The sequence below is a fragment of the Epargyreus clarus genome, unplaced genomic scaffold (genome assembly GCF_041222505.1).
Source record: "Epargyreus clarus isolate Ecla_fem2 unplaced genomic scaffold, WU_Ecla_fem_2.2 ptg000026l, whole genome shotgun sequence".
Classification (NCBI taxonomy): Eukaryota; Metazoa; Arthropoda; class Insecta; order Lepidoptera; family Hesperiidae; genus Epargyreus; species Epargyreus clarus.
In genome coordinates this window covers 15473214-15491374 of record NW_027332233.1, presented here as the reverse complement: position 1 = coordinate 15491374, position 18161 = coordinate 15473214, and the positions used below count along the sequence as shown (strand labels likewise).

Here is an 18161-nt window from a genome sequence, read left to right as displayed (position 1 = left end):
GTACAAGAGATGATTTTACCCACTATGAACATAATTGTTCTGCATATATATACTAAAAGAGCATAATGTAAAGTTACAAGCAAACTAAACTTTCAAGAGAACCCTCTGTAAACATAATTTTTACAAAGGAAATATCACAAAAAATGTCTCATAATCCACTCTATACAATTACCGCAACGCGAAAGCACGAAGAATCCCGAGACAAATCTTGACATTCAGTCCGGAGTGGTTGTTTGGTGCGCATTACATTCCTATTTACGAAACTAATTTCCGTGTAAAACTGAAAATAGACGGACGGGAGGCGAACCGCGCGGTCCTGTCCCGAGATATTTCTGTTGGATGTTGTGGTGTGGATGCATTGGACGGGAGATTTGAAAATGATAAAAAGTGTCTTTACGAGTAATATAAATAGCTAATAGGTTTGCAGAAATTCGTATTCGTTTTAATTTCTTATATGAAATAAATAAAAACGGCTTCAAACTATTTCCTGATCGACCATTCACATCTAGACCCTTCCAGTCACTTATTTTGTCCAGTCATAAGTGACGGATACAAGTATCGATGTCGTGAATCTGGTAGACGTTACTTATAGTGCTATTTGCTATCTGTATTTATTCCATAACTTTCCACTGATAGCCCATCTTTTCACTGCTGTCTTCAGTGATCAAATCATCTCATTGTAGGCCCGTTAGCAATAATCGTGCCCTTCCAATTTTTGCCTACCAAAGTACAAAATTTGTCAATTTTTCCTTAGAAGAATTATGGTTTATATTTGCCCTAATACAATCTTCAATATCAACCAATCTGATACGTTACTTACTAAAAGCAGCACTGACAACTTGAAGAAATCACCACCATCGTATTACGGAGCTAATATTTAATCGGATGAACTTGCTCCTACAGAGAAACCAAAACAAACCAAAGGAATGAATGAGTCCAATCTGTTCAGGACCATATGCACTCCCCCTTACATCCGACAAGAAAGTAACTAATCTTTTTTACTCTCATACCAATTTAGAGTTGATTGTCGGTCGCATGTTCCTCGTTTTGAACGTTCATTCGTGAACACTGTCATTAATAGTCACGTGTAAATACAAATACGATGGTTGTAGCTCTGATTATTCACTTTTGTGTATCAGAGGTATTTCAATTATACTGTGCTGCAGTTGAGTATTAAAAGTTTGAATGATAATATGTATGTTGAAGGGACGTTTTCTAAATTCGGTCTTGGGAGTAATGTTGCGTTTGTTCGTGATATCAGAGATAGGATTCCATTCGTATAAATGATGATGGATTTATGTTTAGTTTAAATTCATTTTGTGTAAGTGGTCGAAAGTTAGCTGCTACCATTGTATGACCGACATTGGCTACAAGTACTACTTCCGTTACTGTAGATTTATCAGATGTATCATGGATCATGAGAGCTAAACTTAGAATGTACATTCTTTCATTTCCGGAAACATCTCGATAATAATAAATAAATAATCGATAATAACAGTAAAAATATCTCGATAATAAAAACTTAAAAAAACAATACACGTGGAGAACGAAACAAAATTTCCAAAAGTATCTTCTGTAAAAGAAGCATGTTATTTACTGAAAAATACAATATCTTTCAACTATAACACAAAACATAAAATGTATTCTACCAAGAAAGCCAGGTAGCGACAAAGTAAGATAAAGGTAACCCGAATACATAAGACGAAAGTTGTATCTCTAACGAGCACATAATTGCTCAGCGTTTTAATTGTAGCAGGACCAAAATTTACTTCATTAACCGGTCTGCCGGGACCAAATGAACTGGAGCCAAGATACGGCCAAGACTAATTTTCAATTAAAACTTCATCAAACTTTAAGCTAGGAATAAACTTGGGCATGAGGGACAGATTAGAAGCGTTAGCGTGGATTAGAAGATTTTGAAGAATTCGATGTTAAAGCAATTGTTTTGTGTTGTGGAATAAAAAGTTAATTTTTGGAAGATTTGAAAAACGTATAAGTAGTGTAAACCTACCTAGAATAGATTTTGAGAAATTTCTAATCTTTAATCTATATCATTTTATTAAATCGGTTGTTTTAAACATATTTGTTTTTAAAGTGATTTACAGTTTTATTTATGGTAAGAGTACTACCAATAGGTGGATTATGATAAGATCTAATATTTAAACTTTGGTAGATAACATTATAATGAAAATTATATTTAATTTATTCGTAGAAGTTTTCAACATTTTGAATTTCTCGTTGATTGTAGAACATTTCAGTTAAAATACTGTGAGAATCGGAATAAATAATAAATGTATACGTAGCCTCACCATCGCTTCAATAAATGTCACCTTAAGTTCCATGAATCGTTCCGCTATAATCCCATAACTTGCGGCTAAACAAAGATAAAATCTTCGTTAAACCAACTGAACTGCAGGTAGTGCGATAGGTTGTTGTGGCGAATATTAACGTTTGTTTTGGACCATTAATTGGGGCACATTAAACTGGAATCACGTTTGTGCGTTAATCGTAATTTTAACGGTAAATTTACTGAAATTATCTCGATGTAACGATTAATGTGTGATTGCGTTCGTTTACGCGTAGGAATGGTTTGGATATAATGTGAGTGATAACGCAACTATTCATAATGTATATTTATAGAAAGGATTTAATTTATAGAAGTCCAAGAAATAGTCATTGACTTAATGATGAGTCTATAAACATACATATTATAGTCCAGTAACATACATTTATTTACCTTTATGAGAAAAATATTTAAATAATAATTCAAATTACTATTTTGGCACCTAGACATAATTAAATTAAATTAAATTAAATGTTTAGAAAATCAAAAAATATAATGTATTTAAATAATTATTACTTGACAGCGGAAGGTAACGTTTTCCTAACGTATGTAACATGTATGTACATTGTACATACCTGTATGTATTTTTCTTTAACACTCTGCAGCCCTACCGGCTTGACGGATTTTAACATATGCGGTCTTATTGGATCCGTCTAGCTGTGTGTGGACTACATTTTTAGGCAGTCGGATTTTTTGTTTTCTCTAGTTCATACATATAGTAGTCATGTGCTGTAAACACAATTTTAATCTCAGTAGGTCCACGAGCTCCGTCGAACGAACGAAATACAGCGCTTTACACTTCAAACGAAAACCATTCCGGGTTTTTTGCTCATAACATCCAGAGTATATCCAAAGGCAGCTTGCGTCCGATGCACACGATTGCATATGACATATCGACGCATGCGACGTCATAAGTGGAGGCCAAATTGAATTTTTATCGGAATTTAAGATGGAACTGTTTTGCGATGTCGGGTTAGTTCAGCTTAAAGCGTTATATTAAACTGAGTTTTTAGTTTGGCAGTAAGTCAAGTTAAACAATTTGTCTATAAATATAGCAAAACAGTATATTGTCCACCTGATACTAGACACATAGTGGGGTGACACTAGGGAAAACTCTCTGTCAGGCGCCAGGAATCAACCATAAATAGAATTGGTCTTACATGAGATTAGTCACAGGTGGGGCATAACAAGTACCATTCCATTTAAGGTTACTGTTTTCTCTTGCATTCCCATCTAAAAATGAGTCCGTAATTTATATCCAAATTACCTCTTCATAAAAGTATCATGCTTATAAAATCCTCAAAGTACCTATGTCTCAACTTTTAAAGCTTAAAGATGCATTCAATGAAATGAACTGACTGTTATTAATATCGTAAAAAATTCATTAAGAAAAAATAGGCAGATTACAATATCGGAAAAATTTAACTTAGGTATAATCTTGAGCAGCATCTCTAGTGTTCTCTCGCACGTGAAAGGGCGTGTGCACGACATCTGCGATGACACGTGGACGTGACGTCACAAGTGGCGGCGAAATTGGATTTTTATCGGATCCCGATAAAGCACGGTGCCGGACGCGGCCGCCGTGGAAATTGTTTCTGCACCAAGCATAGGGCGCTCCCTCACGTGAAATATGTTGCGTTTGTTGTTTCATTGGATGCTATGCCGTTCTGTAATTGCTGGTAGTTACATAGTAAATAAAAGCTGATTCTGTTTCATTGTATGCCGTTCGGTCATAATATATGTGTTGGTAGTAATTTTTGGAACATAGGAAAGCTGATTGTGTTTAACCTTATGTGCACATTTGATTCTGTGCTCCAGGCTTACTTATTGGGAGAGATGGGCCCAGCAGTAGGACAATTATAAGGTTGCAATGTTTATATGGGCTGAGCAGAAGATTTTCAAAGAAAGAAAGAGCTTTACAGGGAAACGAAGCCAATTTTATGTCGAAAATATCTCAGATATTCGCATGTTTTTTATTTTATTTCACAGTGTATGCTATGGAATTTATTTTTGTACTTAACGTTACGATCGCTTACGTGAAATGACGCTCTCGTAATAATCATGTATGATAACGTAGATTTTTTTAAATTTACAATTACTAAAACCTTCTCTCGGAGAAAGAGAGAGAAAGTAGCGTGTAGTCCACCTGCTGGTAAGTGGCTACTGTCGCACATGGACATTTGTAATCAACCCCAGATAGTACGATATTCCTATGTGAGGTTGGCCATTAATGTTTCCTACCCTTAAGGTTTAATTACCTCAGGTAAGTTTGTCTCCTTTACCACACCCTTCAAATCGGAACTAGGCAGCGCTTAACACTGTTATTATTATCCCTAATGCCTCTTAATGAATAGGTGGTGGTGGTGCCTCCGGAGTCGAACCACAGAGATTCCACCACTTTCAAGTCTACCACTTTATTATTACTACATTTTATTACAACAGTGTATTATTATTTCCAGCGCGAGGGAGCAGCTCGCAACGATGCGGAGCGCGAGCGGCGCGCGCGCGGCGACTGGGAGGCGCGGGCGCGCGCCGCCGAGGCGGACGCGGCGCGGCTCGCCGGCAAGCTGCACGCTGCCCAGCGGGAGATTGTCAGGTACGTTGATACTTTGTTATGTAGCTACCTATGATGTGTCAAGTACTAATATGTCAAGATCATACCGAATCGCGCTACCACAGACGATGCTTACACGATGCATCGGTGCGTGCTGGTCCGCGAAATTACATCCACAATGTCTGTAAGGCACAACGTATTGAAGTATATGATAAGTATCTCACCTTTTTTGTGTTGACGTGGAAGTTCCTTCTTTCAAAAGGTGCCATTACCATTGGAGATGAAATGGGAGTGACTCCGGATTATGTAGGTTTTTTACACATTAAAACCCCCACGGTGGCCTTCCCGGGCGCTACATGGAGGACTTTGGGATCTCCGACGGAACAAAAACGGAGACCTTTAAACGTGATATCAGGCTGTGTGCCACACATACCGTCTTCCTTCCCAGGGTAGCGCTTTTTGCCAAGACGGAAAAGATAGTGAAGTTTTCTATAAAAACACTAGCCTGATCCCATTACTTACATAATTTTAACCGATGTAAACAACTTTGCTCCATCAATCACCAAAGTATTTTCCTTTGTTAAAAGGTTTTTTATGTATACAGTATTTCCCTTTTATAATAAGTTATACCTAAAGTCTGTCTTTTATTTATTACATACTACTTGTTTGAAGCTAAAAAGCCAAATATATAATTGGAATAAACTGTAGCTCTAGAACTATGACGAAGAACAAAGTCAAAAGCATAAAAATAAAAGTTATATCCCAAAATTTGGTTCCAGTCATTAGCAGTTCGGAACGGTTTAATTTAAGCGTCTAAATTAGTTCGTCGGCATAACAAACATCATTATGCAAATTGTTCGACTCAATAAAAGAATGTAAATATTCAGTGCGAATATTTGCAATTTGTTATAACGAGTTCGAGGGTGAAACGAGACGAGTGATGACTTTAATAGACCGAAACTGCCTGAGACATTGCCTTTTACAAATAGTTAGCGAATTTCAAAAATCGAACCAATATTAGGTTCGTTATTGAGTCGCGAGTAACGAGTTGCGTAATCAGTAGCGAGCCACGTAAGGGCCGCTGCCGACGTGCGACTTTTAGTCGGTGATTGTTGATTTAGCTGGTTTACGGCCCTACGAAGTCGGTGATTGTTGATGTTGGCGATTTTCGTATGGGCGGTTACATCGATAATGCACCACGTATTGACGATTAACTGCGGTTCGGTTGCGATATCTAATCGCCTTTTTAAAGTGGCGAATTTAATGCTGCATCATGGTTTCGGAGTTATGTTACTGCAGTAGCTAATCTGTTGAGGCCCTTTGGTATGCAAAGATCAAACACTACACGCTCGATGCAGCAACTGAATGCAAAAACGCTGAGTAAGTTATCCAGTCGCTAGAACACGCTTTTTTGATACCACAACCGATCGCAGCATTAGTTATCAAATATGATGCTAAAGTAGCATGTCTGCTAGGGCCGTAAACGGATGCAGGGAGCCGGATTTACGTATCGATACGGTATCCAAATAATCGAATGTGAAAGCTCGGTTTCATTTAATTTAATGAGCCCATAAACTCGGCTGCCGGCTTTATTACTGCGTAATTATAGCATCTATTGTCGCTGGCCGGTAACAGTTCTACTTTTTCTATCCGAAAATTGAATGTTTAAACTTCGAATCGAACGTTCCGTCGCTGATTCGTCGCCCGATAACGACAGTTACTCAGTTCGGTAATTAACGAAGTTGAGTTCCATTTTCGAATTTACGGCGACGGTGTAATCGGTCCGGTGTCATTGGATGGCGATAAGCGTTCTTCCGATTGGCCGATGGGCCGTAACTTCGTCCGAAATACGAACTTCGAGGATTTACGGGCCATGGACCGTTATACATTTGACCCAATTTGCTCGGGTCCTGGGCCGATTGAAATTGTTTTTTTCGGTTATTCGCACATTTATTTATTACTGGCCGAATTGCATAAAAAGGTTGTTACTCCCTGAATGACATATGTCAAACCCACTCAACCTTTTACGAACGTAATAATGTGTCCGATTCCTCTCAGAGTTTCGAAATCGAAGACGTTTTTTTCCTTTTATGGGAACTGTCTTTAATACGTGGGATTTATTCTTGCGTCATGTTTGCAATAAAGATCACAAATATATGTCGTCAATTTATAACTTTCTCGTATTTGAACCTGAGGTCATTTTATTGTAACCGTTACATTGGAGAAATATAAGCAAAACAATCGGAACAAAACATATCAAATTATCAATATAACTTTTCCTTGTCCAGAAAAATTCAGGTTCGATTCCCGGCCAGATTCAACATGTATATAGAATTTCACTTTACATTTCGTCCATGTAGCGAAACATAAAGTGTAATACCTAATTTAGGTATATATTTCTATGTGTGCCATATATATCTACAACACCTTTTAGGTGCCAGTGTGAATGAAAAGCGTTCAGAAATAAATGGAAACGTTGTTCGAGCCAATATTTCAGGGCACTTTGTCTCGGAAATAATTCGTTCAGAAACGGTATTTAGCCGGCGAACCGTTGCGGAGTGGGCTCGGTGTCAATCACAAAAGCTGGGAATCGTCGCATCTGCTCCGGGTTGCCGCGTTACTCCGGTTTTGGGTAGGGTTGTCACTGATTCAAAAAAACATTTTTTTTTGTAACGAGTTCTCTTTTTTTTGGGTTTGCTTTTCAATGAGATTCTGCTGTATAAGGGTTGCATTTTTTATTTTCAAGGTCGACTAATTTTCCATTACAAGTTTTTAAACGTAATATCTTAACGTAAGCTAAATTAAAATATCAATAAAATTTTGTAACTACAAATAATTACGAAAGGACCTGATGATACGCCTTCAATGATTACAAATATTGAGAAAAATATTCCGGACATTTATTAGTTTAAGCCAATGAAACTTTTTATTTGCATTTAATAGTACTGTTTTCAAATTACATGAAATAATCCATAGCCTTATCTTATTAAAAAAATCTTAATCATTAACTTTCACTACAAAATTACTTTATGTTATACCAACATTAATTCTAAAAATATTTTTCCGACAACCCTAGCCTGTACAAAGAAAAACAAATTGAATTCGTCAAAATATTTCCCCCCGTCAAAATATTCCCGTGATAAAGCGATTATTGCGGTCTAAAAAACACTGATACCGTGTCTGTTTTTCGAAATCTAGATAAAAATAACCATGAGTACCTTTGAAGTGTGGGTCTGACATCTAATCAGATATTGGGGTGTTATTTGTGTAGGAAAGAAAAAAATATGAAAGTATATTTTTTAAAAGTGTGACGGGCGTGGAAGGGTGTGGTGGAGTGGTCGTCATACCGGTCTAATACGAAATGGGTTCCAGGTTCGATCCCCGGCCAGTCAGATGTTTAAATGATGGTTTGAGATTTCTGTTATGAGTATTGGTGTTTGTCTTTGTGTGTGTCCATGGCATCCACGACATGGAAAAATCTTGATGGGGATATAGGGGTAGTATTCGTTTGTTTTCGCGTATTTCTTCCTTTTAGCATTAGTCTTAAGCTCTGTTCTGGTTTATGGAGTGTGGTACGGTAACACGTATATTTCTTTTATACTTTATATTATTGTATACCTTACTTGTATTTCGATTAAGTCTCTAAAACTATTAGCAGATAGATAAGTCGTGACAGTTATAGATAACTGACACGACTTACTAACAAGCTTACTGCTTCTCAGTTATTCCTTACATTTCATAAGGTATGCTTATTATATTGTTTTTGTATAGCACTTTAACGACTTTAGTTGTAGTCTTCCTTACGACTACATTATACCTAATCGAATGAATTTATCAATCGTATCAAAACGACAATTTTGACATGAATTTCCATATTTAATCTCTTTAGTATTCCGACAAAATACTAGACTAAAGGTACCAAATACCATAAATCATAACTTTATTGGAAACGGTACGTGCAGGGCAGATTAAGGGCTTATAATAAATAGTCAAATGCACTATACCACCCCAGCATCTTGTGTTTATCTGTGCTCTTACAACATACAAATAAGACGGATCTTAGGTCGATTACAGACGGAGCTTCGAAACCGCTACAATACGCGTAGTGAAATGTAAAGTATATTTATTGTGCAGTAAATATTAAAAGTTTAACAAAAAGAAAAATATGAAAATTCTCGCAATGTATACACCTATATCAATTGGGTTTTCATTTTGTTATGAATTTTGTAAAATAAAACAGAAATTGCTCGGCTTTTTAATTTTTGGAAAAATAATTTACTTATTTGCTAGCAGTAAAGACACGTTAACATACTTAATGCTAATATGAAGATTTTTAAAAATTAAAACATTACTTTTTCACTTTATTATTTTACTGTCTTTATGGTTTAAACATGATACAAACGTTAAAAGCCTAGTGTGTAGTGTGCCTAAGTAACATACCATTACACACCCCTCAGTCAATGCATCGGGGAATCGAACCCGGGCCTACCGCACGGAGGCTACGTGAGCTGATTACACATGGGGTGTGCAGATTAGATAAAACAATGGTTTAAAACAAGTTGGAGGGAAGTGTGGTTTGTGGTTTGCAAACTTGAACTAAAATAAACTTTAGGTAATGTGATACAAAAACATTTGTCGATATTTTTTTACACATAAAATCACTTTGTACAATGCAAGATCTAGAAATTCGCAAGTCCGACTCACACTAAGCCCATTAGGTATGTATTTTTCGTTATTTAGTTCAATGTTTGAACTATATTTATACTAAGTGAAAAGCTTAGTTATAATAATATGTATTATTTCTACTAAAATATAGCAAATTTAAGAATGAAAAGTTTATCTTATGGTGATCCTTATTTATTAAATTTGATATCCAATACGCTCGCAAGAACGGAATGTTGACATATAATCAGTTAAAACCTTTATTTACTAAAGCCACAGGCACACTTTGAAATTTCTATCCTACAGAGATCTAAGCGAAGAAAAATGCTCTAAGTTATGCTATAAACGGCGTATAAAGTGTGGAACCACGTGCGCGGTACGCCGCACGTTGTGCCATCAATATTCATTGGATCGATTGCGTATCGAGTATTTATATCTAATTTCAAACCACTGACGTATGATTCGTTGTTTTTTATTATAACAATAATAGTAACTATATGTGGTCATATGATCAAATAAAACATATTTTCATTTAACAACTTACGGCGTACACGTTTTACTTTTTCTTAACACGCACAAATATCTAAGTGAAGATTTGAAATGTAAAATCTATCTGATCTAAGTATTTATACAATTGGCGTATGAAGTGCCATAGCACGTGCGCGGTACGCCGCAAGTTGTGCTATCAATATTCATTGGACCGATTGCGTATCGAGTATTTGTTGATGTAGTAGATGAAGCTGTATTTAGTGTTAACGATATGTGGAATCATATCCTATAATTTTAGGATTAGTGGTACAAGTTAAAACATAGGATAGACAGGAGAAATTACCAAAATCGAGATTTTTTTCATAAATAGTTACTTACTATTTAGTCGTTAATTTAACCTAACACTTAAAAAGACCTAAATGAGGTTTTGAAATGTAGAATCTATCTGATCTAAGTGTTAATATAATTGGTGTATGAAGTGCGGTACCACGTGCGCGGTACGCCGCACGTTGTGCCATCAATATTCATTGGATCGATCGCGTATCGAGTATTTGTTGACGGTACGTGTTGTTTCACTAGATGATGCTATATTTTGTGCCAACGCTGATGTATAAATGACGAAATTATTATGGAAAATATTTCGACTGAAGAGCTAGCTAGTACAGGATTATCTGAAGGAATTTTAAAAGTGGCCCTATAATTGAGAAATAATACTGCTATTTTTCTAACCGCTGTCACTTTTCGAGGGATTTTCTTTTTTTGCACTGACAAAGAGATATGTTGTCGAACCCTTTGAGTAATACATATGTCCTACCCATTGCCACTTCAGCCAACTAATTTTGCCATCTAACAACTAACATCGCATCTGTGTTCTGCTTCAAGTAAAACCTATTCTATATTGAGTTAATGGCACATGTCCATGGGCGGAACTAACCACTTACCACTGGGTGAACTGCAAACTCGTTATGCTACCTCAACTCTATAAAATACATTATAACTTCAGGTACAGTGTATAACCGCTGTGGATTACTGTCTATAAGATCCACTAACCAAAAAGATTTTAATTGTATTTCTGTTTAACATTCAGTAAGATCGCAGCCATGAACTTGCATCCCCGACCTAATCCAAACTGTCTATTTGTGGCGTCGCTCGTAAAACTTACAAATAATAAACGGTTTATGAAACTGTGTATGAATGTACGTGAACCTTGTTCCTTTAAGAATAGAGATAATATAACCGTAAAGATTATTTATATGCGCAGATGGTTACTTGGATTATGTTAAGGCAAATATATTATGTAGGGATTCACAGTTGGATTCGGGAAAATGAAAAAATACAGATTAAAAATAGTCTGTAAGTAATTGTTATAGTTTTGTTCATAATATTCAGGGCCCCCGTAGCATAATTCATTCAAATTCAAATTCAATTCAAATTCAAATCTCATTTATTCAAAATTGATTCATATAGAATACTTTTTGAAAGTCAACAAACTACCACCGCTTCGGAAGGTATTTCGCTATGGAGAAGAAGCGGCGCAAGAAACTCCATACGTGTGCATATTTGCATCTTTTAAAGAGTAAATAATATACAATTTTACATAGTGGTACATATAATTAATTTTTGATGTTGGAGCTGGAGTTGTCATACCATACGGATTTATCATTTAAGTACTGATTTACATTATAATAAGCTTTTTTACATAAAGTTAATTTTATAGTAGATTTAAACCTTTTCTCGGACAGATCGATAATGTCTTTTGGTATTTTATTGTAGAAACGAATACAGTTCCCCATAAAAGAATTACACACCTTGCTTAATCTAAATTGAGGTATGGCCAATTTATCTTTATTTCTAGTATTATGACTGTGCCTATTATAATTTTTTTCAAAGAAGAATAATTTTTGCGAGCATATAAGATATTTTCATAAATATATTGACTAGGCACTGTCAAAATATTTATAGATTTAAACAGTTCTCGTAAGGACTCACGGGGGCGAAGACTATAAATGGCTCTAATTGCACGTTTTTGAAGTATAAAAATGACATCTATGCTAGCAACGTTACCCCACAGCAGAATACCGTAAGACATAATGCTATGAAAATAACTAAAGTAAACAAGCCTAGCGGTTGGTATATCGGTAAGATGTCTTATCTTCTTTACCGCATAGGCTGCCGAACTAAGTCTACTACATAACTTTGCTATCTGAGGGCTCCATTGTAGTTTAGAATCTAAATTTATCCCTAAGAAAACTGTTTCATCTACAAATTCTAAGTGATCATTGTTAAGGGTAACATTCATCGTCAGCTTTTTAACATTAGGCAGAGCAAATCGGACACATTTAGTCTTTTTATTATTTAATACAAGATTGTTTGCGCTAAACCAGTTGTGAATTATGTCAAGTGCTTTATTGACAGCGCTCACGTCGTTAGATTGTCTTTTAACTTTAAATATTAAGGAAGTATCGTCAGCAAACAACACGACCTTTGATATGTCCTGCATTACATACGGTAGATCATTAATGTATATCAAAAACAAGAATGGCCCCAAAATAGAGCCTTGTGGGACGCCTACTTTAACACCAGAACCTAACGATTTGTGTCCCTTAACCTGAACTCGTTGTACTCTATTATCTAGATAAGACCTAAGCAGTTTTAGAGACGTACCGCGTATACCATAATATTCCAACTTTAACAAGAGAGTTTTATGTTCTACACAATCAAATGCCTTAGAAAGATCACAGAATACACCTATAGTATCCTGCGCATCTTCCCAAGCGTCAAAAATGTTTCGCATTAATTCAACACCCGCATCAACGGTTGATCTACCTTTGGTGAAGCCGAACTGTTTATTATGGAATAAATTATAAAAATTAAAGTGTACTAATAATTGATTAAGTATTAGTTTTTCAAATATTTTACTTAAAACAGGCAAAACAGAAATTGGTCTATAATTACTAGGATCTTTGTTGTCACCAGACTTAAATAGAGGAATGACCTTACTTTGTTTCATTAGATCAGGAAAGCAACCATGATCTACGCATAAATTAAAAATTTTGGCTAAGTAAGGAGCTATAGTCTCAATAATAAAACTACAAATTTTTATAGACATTCCCCATAAATCCTCAGTAGTTTTAATATTTATATCTTTGAACACTTTAATTACTTCTTTGCTATTAACATGTCTAAATATAAATCTATCACTGCAACTTTTTACATTTTCTTTAAGGAAATTTACAGAAAGAGCAGGCGAAGACTTTAGAAATTGTGTAGTTTTCATGGGAATATTAGTAAAGAAGGATTCAAATTCTTGTGCCACATCCTTATGTGATGTGACAATGCCTTTTTCAGTATTAAGAGTTATGTCATCAGTATACATATTTGACTTACCCGCTTCGGCATTTATTACTTTCCATACTGCCTTTATTTTATTATCGGATGATTTTATTTTGTTATGATAATAATTTGACTTAGCAATTTTGCAAACCCTTTTAAACAATTTAGAGTACCTTCGAACATGCTCGTTTAGCTTGGGGCTAGGACTATTGGCCCTTTCATTATACAAGTCAAAAAGAGTTTCCCGACTTATACGAATACCCTTAGTAGCCCATTCATTGAATTTAAAACCGACTGATTTCTGATATTTTTTAAGTATAAATATTTTTTTAAACTCCGTATTTATTATTTTAAAGAAATTTGAATAAACACTATTCACATTGTTATTATAATTTAAAAATTTTAAACTATTTAATAGCTGCTGGTTAAACTTTTTTAGACGCATTTTTGTTATTAGTCTATATTCCAAAAATACTTTATTTTCTGTGTGATTATTACAGAGAATATGAACACTTTGGCCACTGTGATCCGACTGAATGCAATTTATTATGGACTTATCTATAATATTACAATTACAAAAAATGTTGTCAATACATGTAGCTGAAGATGTTGTCACCCTTGTAGGTTCACAAAAAACATTGTTTAAGTTAAATGATTTAAATAAAGACAATAATTTAGTTGTTAATAAGCTATTGTGCAAGATATTTACATTAAAATCTCCACATATTATAATTAATTTATTACTTTTGGAAATTATGTTTAAAACATCCTCCATAACAGTTTCAAAACAATAATAGTTATCATTACAAGGGGGCCTGTATACGCAAACCACAATATGTTTCTCCAGCTCAACACAAGACAATTCTATAGAACGCTCAACCGAAAGATCCACAATGTCTAAACGTTCTTTAAATTTAATATTATTTCTCAGTAATATTAAGGTACCACCATGAATTGCAGACTTACGGTTGAATGAACTGGCTATAATATAATTTTTATAACGTATAAGCAATTCGTGATTTCTTAACCAATGTTCAGTTATACACATTATGTCATATTTATATTTTTCTAAAAATAATTCCAGTTCTAATTCTTTACTCGCAAGACCTTGTATATTCTGGTGTAAGATTTTTAATATTCCACTTTTTATTTTATTTTTGCCAGAAATACCTTGTTCAGTACACTAACTTAATATAGTTTTATGTGGTATTTCTGTTGTCAGTATATTTAATTTAAAAAATGATTGTTAGTAATACTACTAACATCAGTCTGTAAAGAGGACTGCGTTATAGTTTCTATAACTGAATCGTGTATATTAAATGCTACTAATGTAGCAAGTCGTTTTTTCAATTTTTTTGACAGGTACATAGTATCCTGAGTCAAGATAAAATTGTATATAAATTTATTTATGTCAAAATACATAATGTCATTATGACGACATGTCAAATTATAGATATGCATATTATTTTTATAAATTCTATTATTTTGCTCCTTTGTTAAGTTAGAGCAATATGGGAGGGCACATAAAATAAATCTGCACTTGTAGTTACTACTTAATTTTAACAATATATTTATACACCTATTAATGTCCTTATAACCTCATTGATTGAAATGCAGAGGGTTCCCGGTTCGATCCCAAGACAAACACCTCTATATGTTTTAGGTTTTGTTTCTGGGTGTGGGTGTTTATGTATTTTTATTATATTTATTTATTTTATTTTATTTTACTTTATTTTATTTTTAAGAGTTTATAAAATTTGCTTATATTATAAGAATATTCGAAATACTCGAGTTAGCCGTGAGCCAAAAAATAACAAATCCATCTTTGTATCACTCTAAATTCTAATATACAACTCCATAGCAAACTACTATATTAAATCGAAAATCAAACCGGTCTAATATTTTTCTATACCACTTCACAGTATTAAATTTCTCACCCCCGAGGGTAGCCGGGTGGGTATCCGATGTCTTATTATTTTTACTGGCAAGACGAGTTGGCACTTCGGGAATGTTGAGTGTGACAGCTGCTTAAATAAAGATTTTTCAATTGGAATAAGTATTTATTGCTTTGAAATGGAAAGATCTTTTTGAATAAAAAAATATAGAAATATGAACGAACTTTGAAAGACTAGAGTAAACGTAGAATACTAGATTGCATGTTCCTTTACTATATTGCAACAAGTCTGTATGAACGTACTTATGACGTAAGAAAATATACTGCCTAGGCGTAATTAATAAAAAAGGAGTGCCTGTATCAATGTGTATACAGACAAGAAGTAAATATATTACAAAACAAAATAAAATGATCGGCTACTATCATATCATAGCATCTACAAATCAATAAAAAATATGGCATCGTTATCTCCAGTGTAACTGTTTCCGTTAAAAGAATAGTTTTAACAACCCTTTTTTGCCTGTCATGACGTGTATAAAAAGTATAGTCTTCAGTAAATATAATATAACTTCTTAAGTAAAGTCTGATAATCTTATTGTAAAATCGACAAACCATTCCTAAAATTCCCATCAAAATACTTTACAAGTTTGACCCAAACTAAAAAGACAAATAAGCTTCACGTCTTAACAAAAATAATTTAGTCACAATTCACAAACATCACTTCAATTTCTATTGATATGAATGAGGCTGCATATGAAGAAATCACACAAAGTAAACAAGCGTACGTATTCTTCGATGCACTCTTTGATTTAAATTTTACCGCTCTATGTAACCCGAGTGTTTATTATCCAACAAAATGAAGATGTCTGCAACCCAATACGCGGACATAATGATGTCAGCCCCCGCTGATGGCGTTCTCTAATTGTCTGTTTTATTTGTAAGCCAACACTAAGGACTCGAGATGTTTCTTTGCTTTTTTGACAGGAATTATTCCAAGTCATTTTAAACTTGCTAAGTGTCACTCGAATAAGGATCTTACGTTTCAATTAGGGTATGTTTGAAGTGGGTTTATATTGTGTTTGTAAATTCCTTTACTTTGTAATGGTGCTTGGTATAATTGTTTAGGAAAAACAAAGAAAGAAAATAAATTAAAATGATAAACTTAGTTTATCGTCGTCGTCAACCCACTGTCTCATAGCTAAGCACGGATCTCTTCCCAAAATATGAAGCTAGGCCATAGACCACCATTTTTAAAGGTGATAGAACGCCACCGGAGGTATTACGCCACATCTTACTCTACCTAATAACAGCAGTGTTCAGCGCTGCTGTGTTCCGGTTTTAAGAGTTTGGGGGTATTTTAAGGGAGACAATTATCCAAAGCTTTCGAACTTATTCCTCAGTCATTCTATATAGTAAAAAAATCTAAGTATTGCCAGATTTAGCTAGCAAGCTTTTTTATGCTTCACATGATTTTATCATAAGAAAGTCGCCGACAACTGCCATAAATTTTATGGCAATGACATTGCAACTCGTATCCATACGAAGTGGAGGCAGAATTAGTTATATTATCCAGACATTCCTAATTAATGGCTAGAACTTAAAGCTCTTCTGAACACCAAAGTGTATGAAACATTACCATTAAGATAATGTATCGCGTAATTTAGAATGATGTCTATTAAAACCACTCGAGTGGTTCAGGAGAAAGTAATGTATAACATATGTTCTTGGCTTTGTTTGGGGTTAAAAATAATCTGAGTTTAATCAGACAGTGTTGGATGGGTTAAGTTGGTTAAATATTAAAATCGAAATATTTTATTCAAAGTAACTGTTTTATAGAACTTTATAGTCATTTTATTTTAGTAATTTTACCTAAAGGGCATGAATTAGTTTCACAGTTTTCAAAGGTATTTTGTGAACAAAACTTCAAAATACTCGTTATGAACTGTTAAGTACCAAAGTAAATTGCTACTTGTAATTAATAGTATAATTAGAACTTACTCGTATGTCGTAAAGTGTAGTAAGTAGTGTCGTAAGTATCTGTAGTCTCCGAGGTAGATTTCTATGGTTGCAATAAAAATATGCGAAATACAAAATATCGCTGTTTAATTTTATATGAGTTTCAGTAAGCAAGCGAGCATTATATTAGCGACTATTCAATACATATAGTAGATTTACAAATTGTTCAAATAATTTCATGATCAAATAAAGAAAATTCATAACACATCGCGATCCCAATATATTTAAGTATATTTTGAGACACTAATATAAACTATGCAATCAATGTAAAATTCTTAATAAACGTCTGAATTTTAAGTAGACGCATTATTATTATATTTTATTACATACTCCACTTAAAATGAAATGTCTCAACTAAGTACCTACTTATTACAATTACGCACAGATGTTCAAGTTCCGTCTGTTTTTGTCGTTATTTATCTGCGACAAGTGTCACTTATGATACAAGCACTCAGTGGTGTGTCTTTTTGTTTATTTTCTGAAATCTTTATTAGCTGTTGAAGTGTCAATGTTATTAAGCACACAACTGTAGAACTCGTTGCAAACTTAGTCTGGAAGCAGGTAAATTTATTTTTTTCTAGAGCCAAACGGTGTTTTTGAAAATAAATTGGATAAACATGCTTCTGGATTAAATATGTTTAAACCTCCGTTACGAAGTTTGATAAAAATTGTATGAAAGGTGTAACTTTTTTAACTTCACTGATTTTCGCTTTTGTCTTCATAACTTCGAATTTTGACAAGTAATTATTGCCCAGAAAAAAATCAAGTTGTAGAACTTTGGTTTGGAAAATTGGTTAAGACTTAATTTTACTAATTTAATATCATTAATATTAAATATCATCATCAACAAGCCATTATTGTCCCACTGC

At 34.2% G+C, this 18161-nt stretch overlaps 1 protein-coding gene across 6 annotated transcripts in view; it reads left to right on the top strand.

Moving 5' to 3' along the window:
- Positions 1 to 18161, top strand: part of LOC140753130 (uncharacterized) — a 487125-nt gene that overhangs the window by 309338 nt on the left and 159626 nt on the right. For all 6 annotated transcript variants that reach the window (XM_073087528.1, XM_073087530.1, XM_073087527.1 and 3 more), the window contains one exon: positions 4804 to 4940. In XM_073087528.1, the coding sequence (XP_072943629.1) occupies positions 4804 to 4940 (137 nt within the window). The remainder of the gene's footprint in view (positions 1 to 4803; positions 4941 to 18161) is intronic.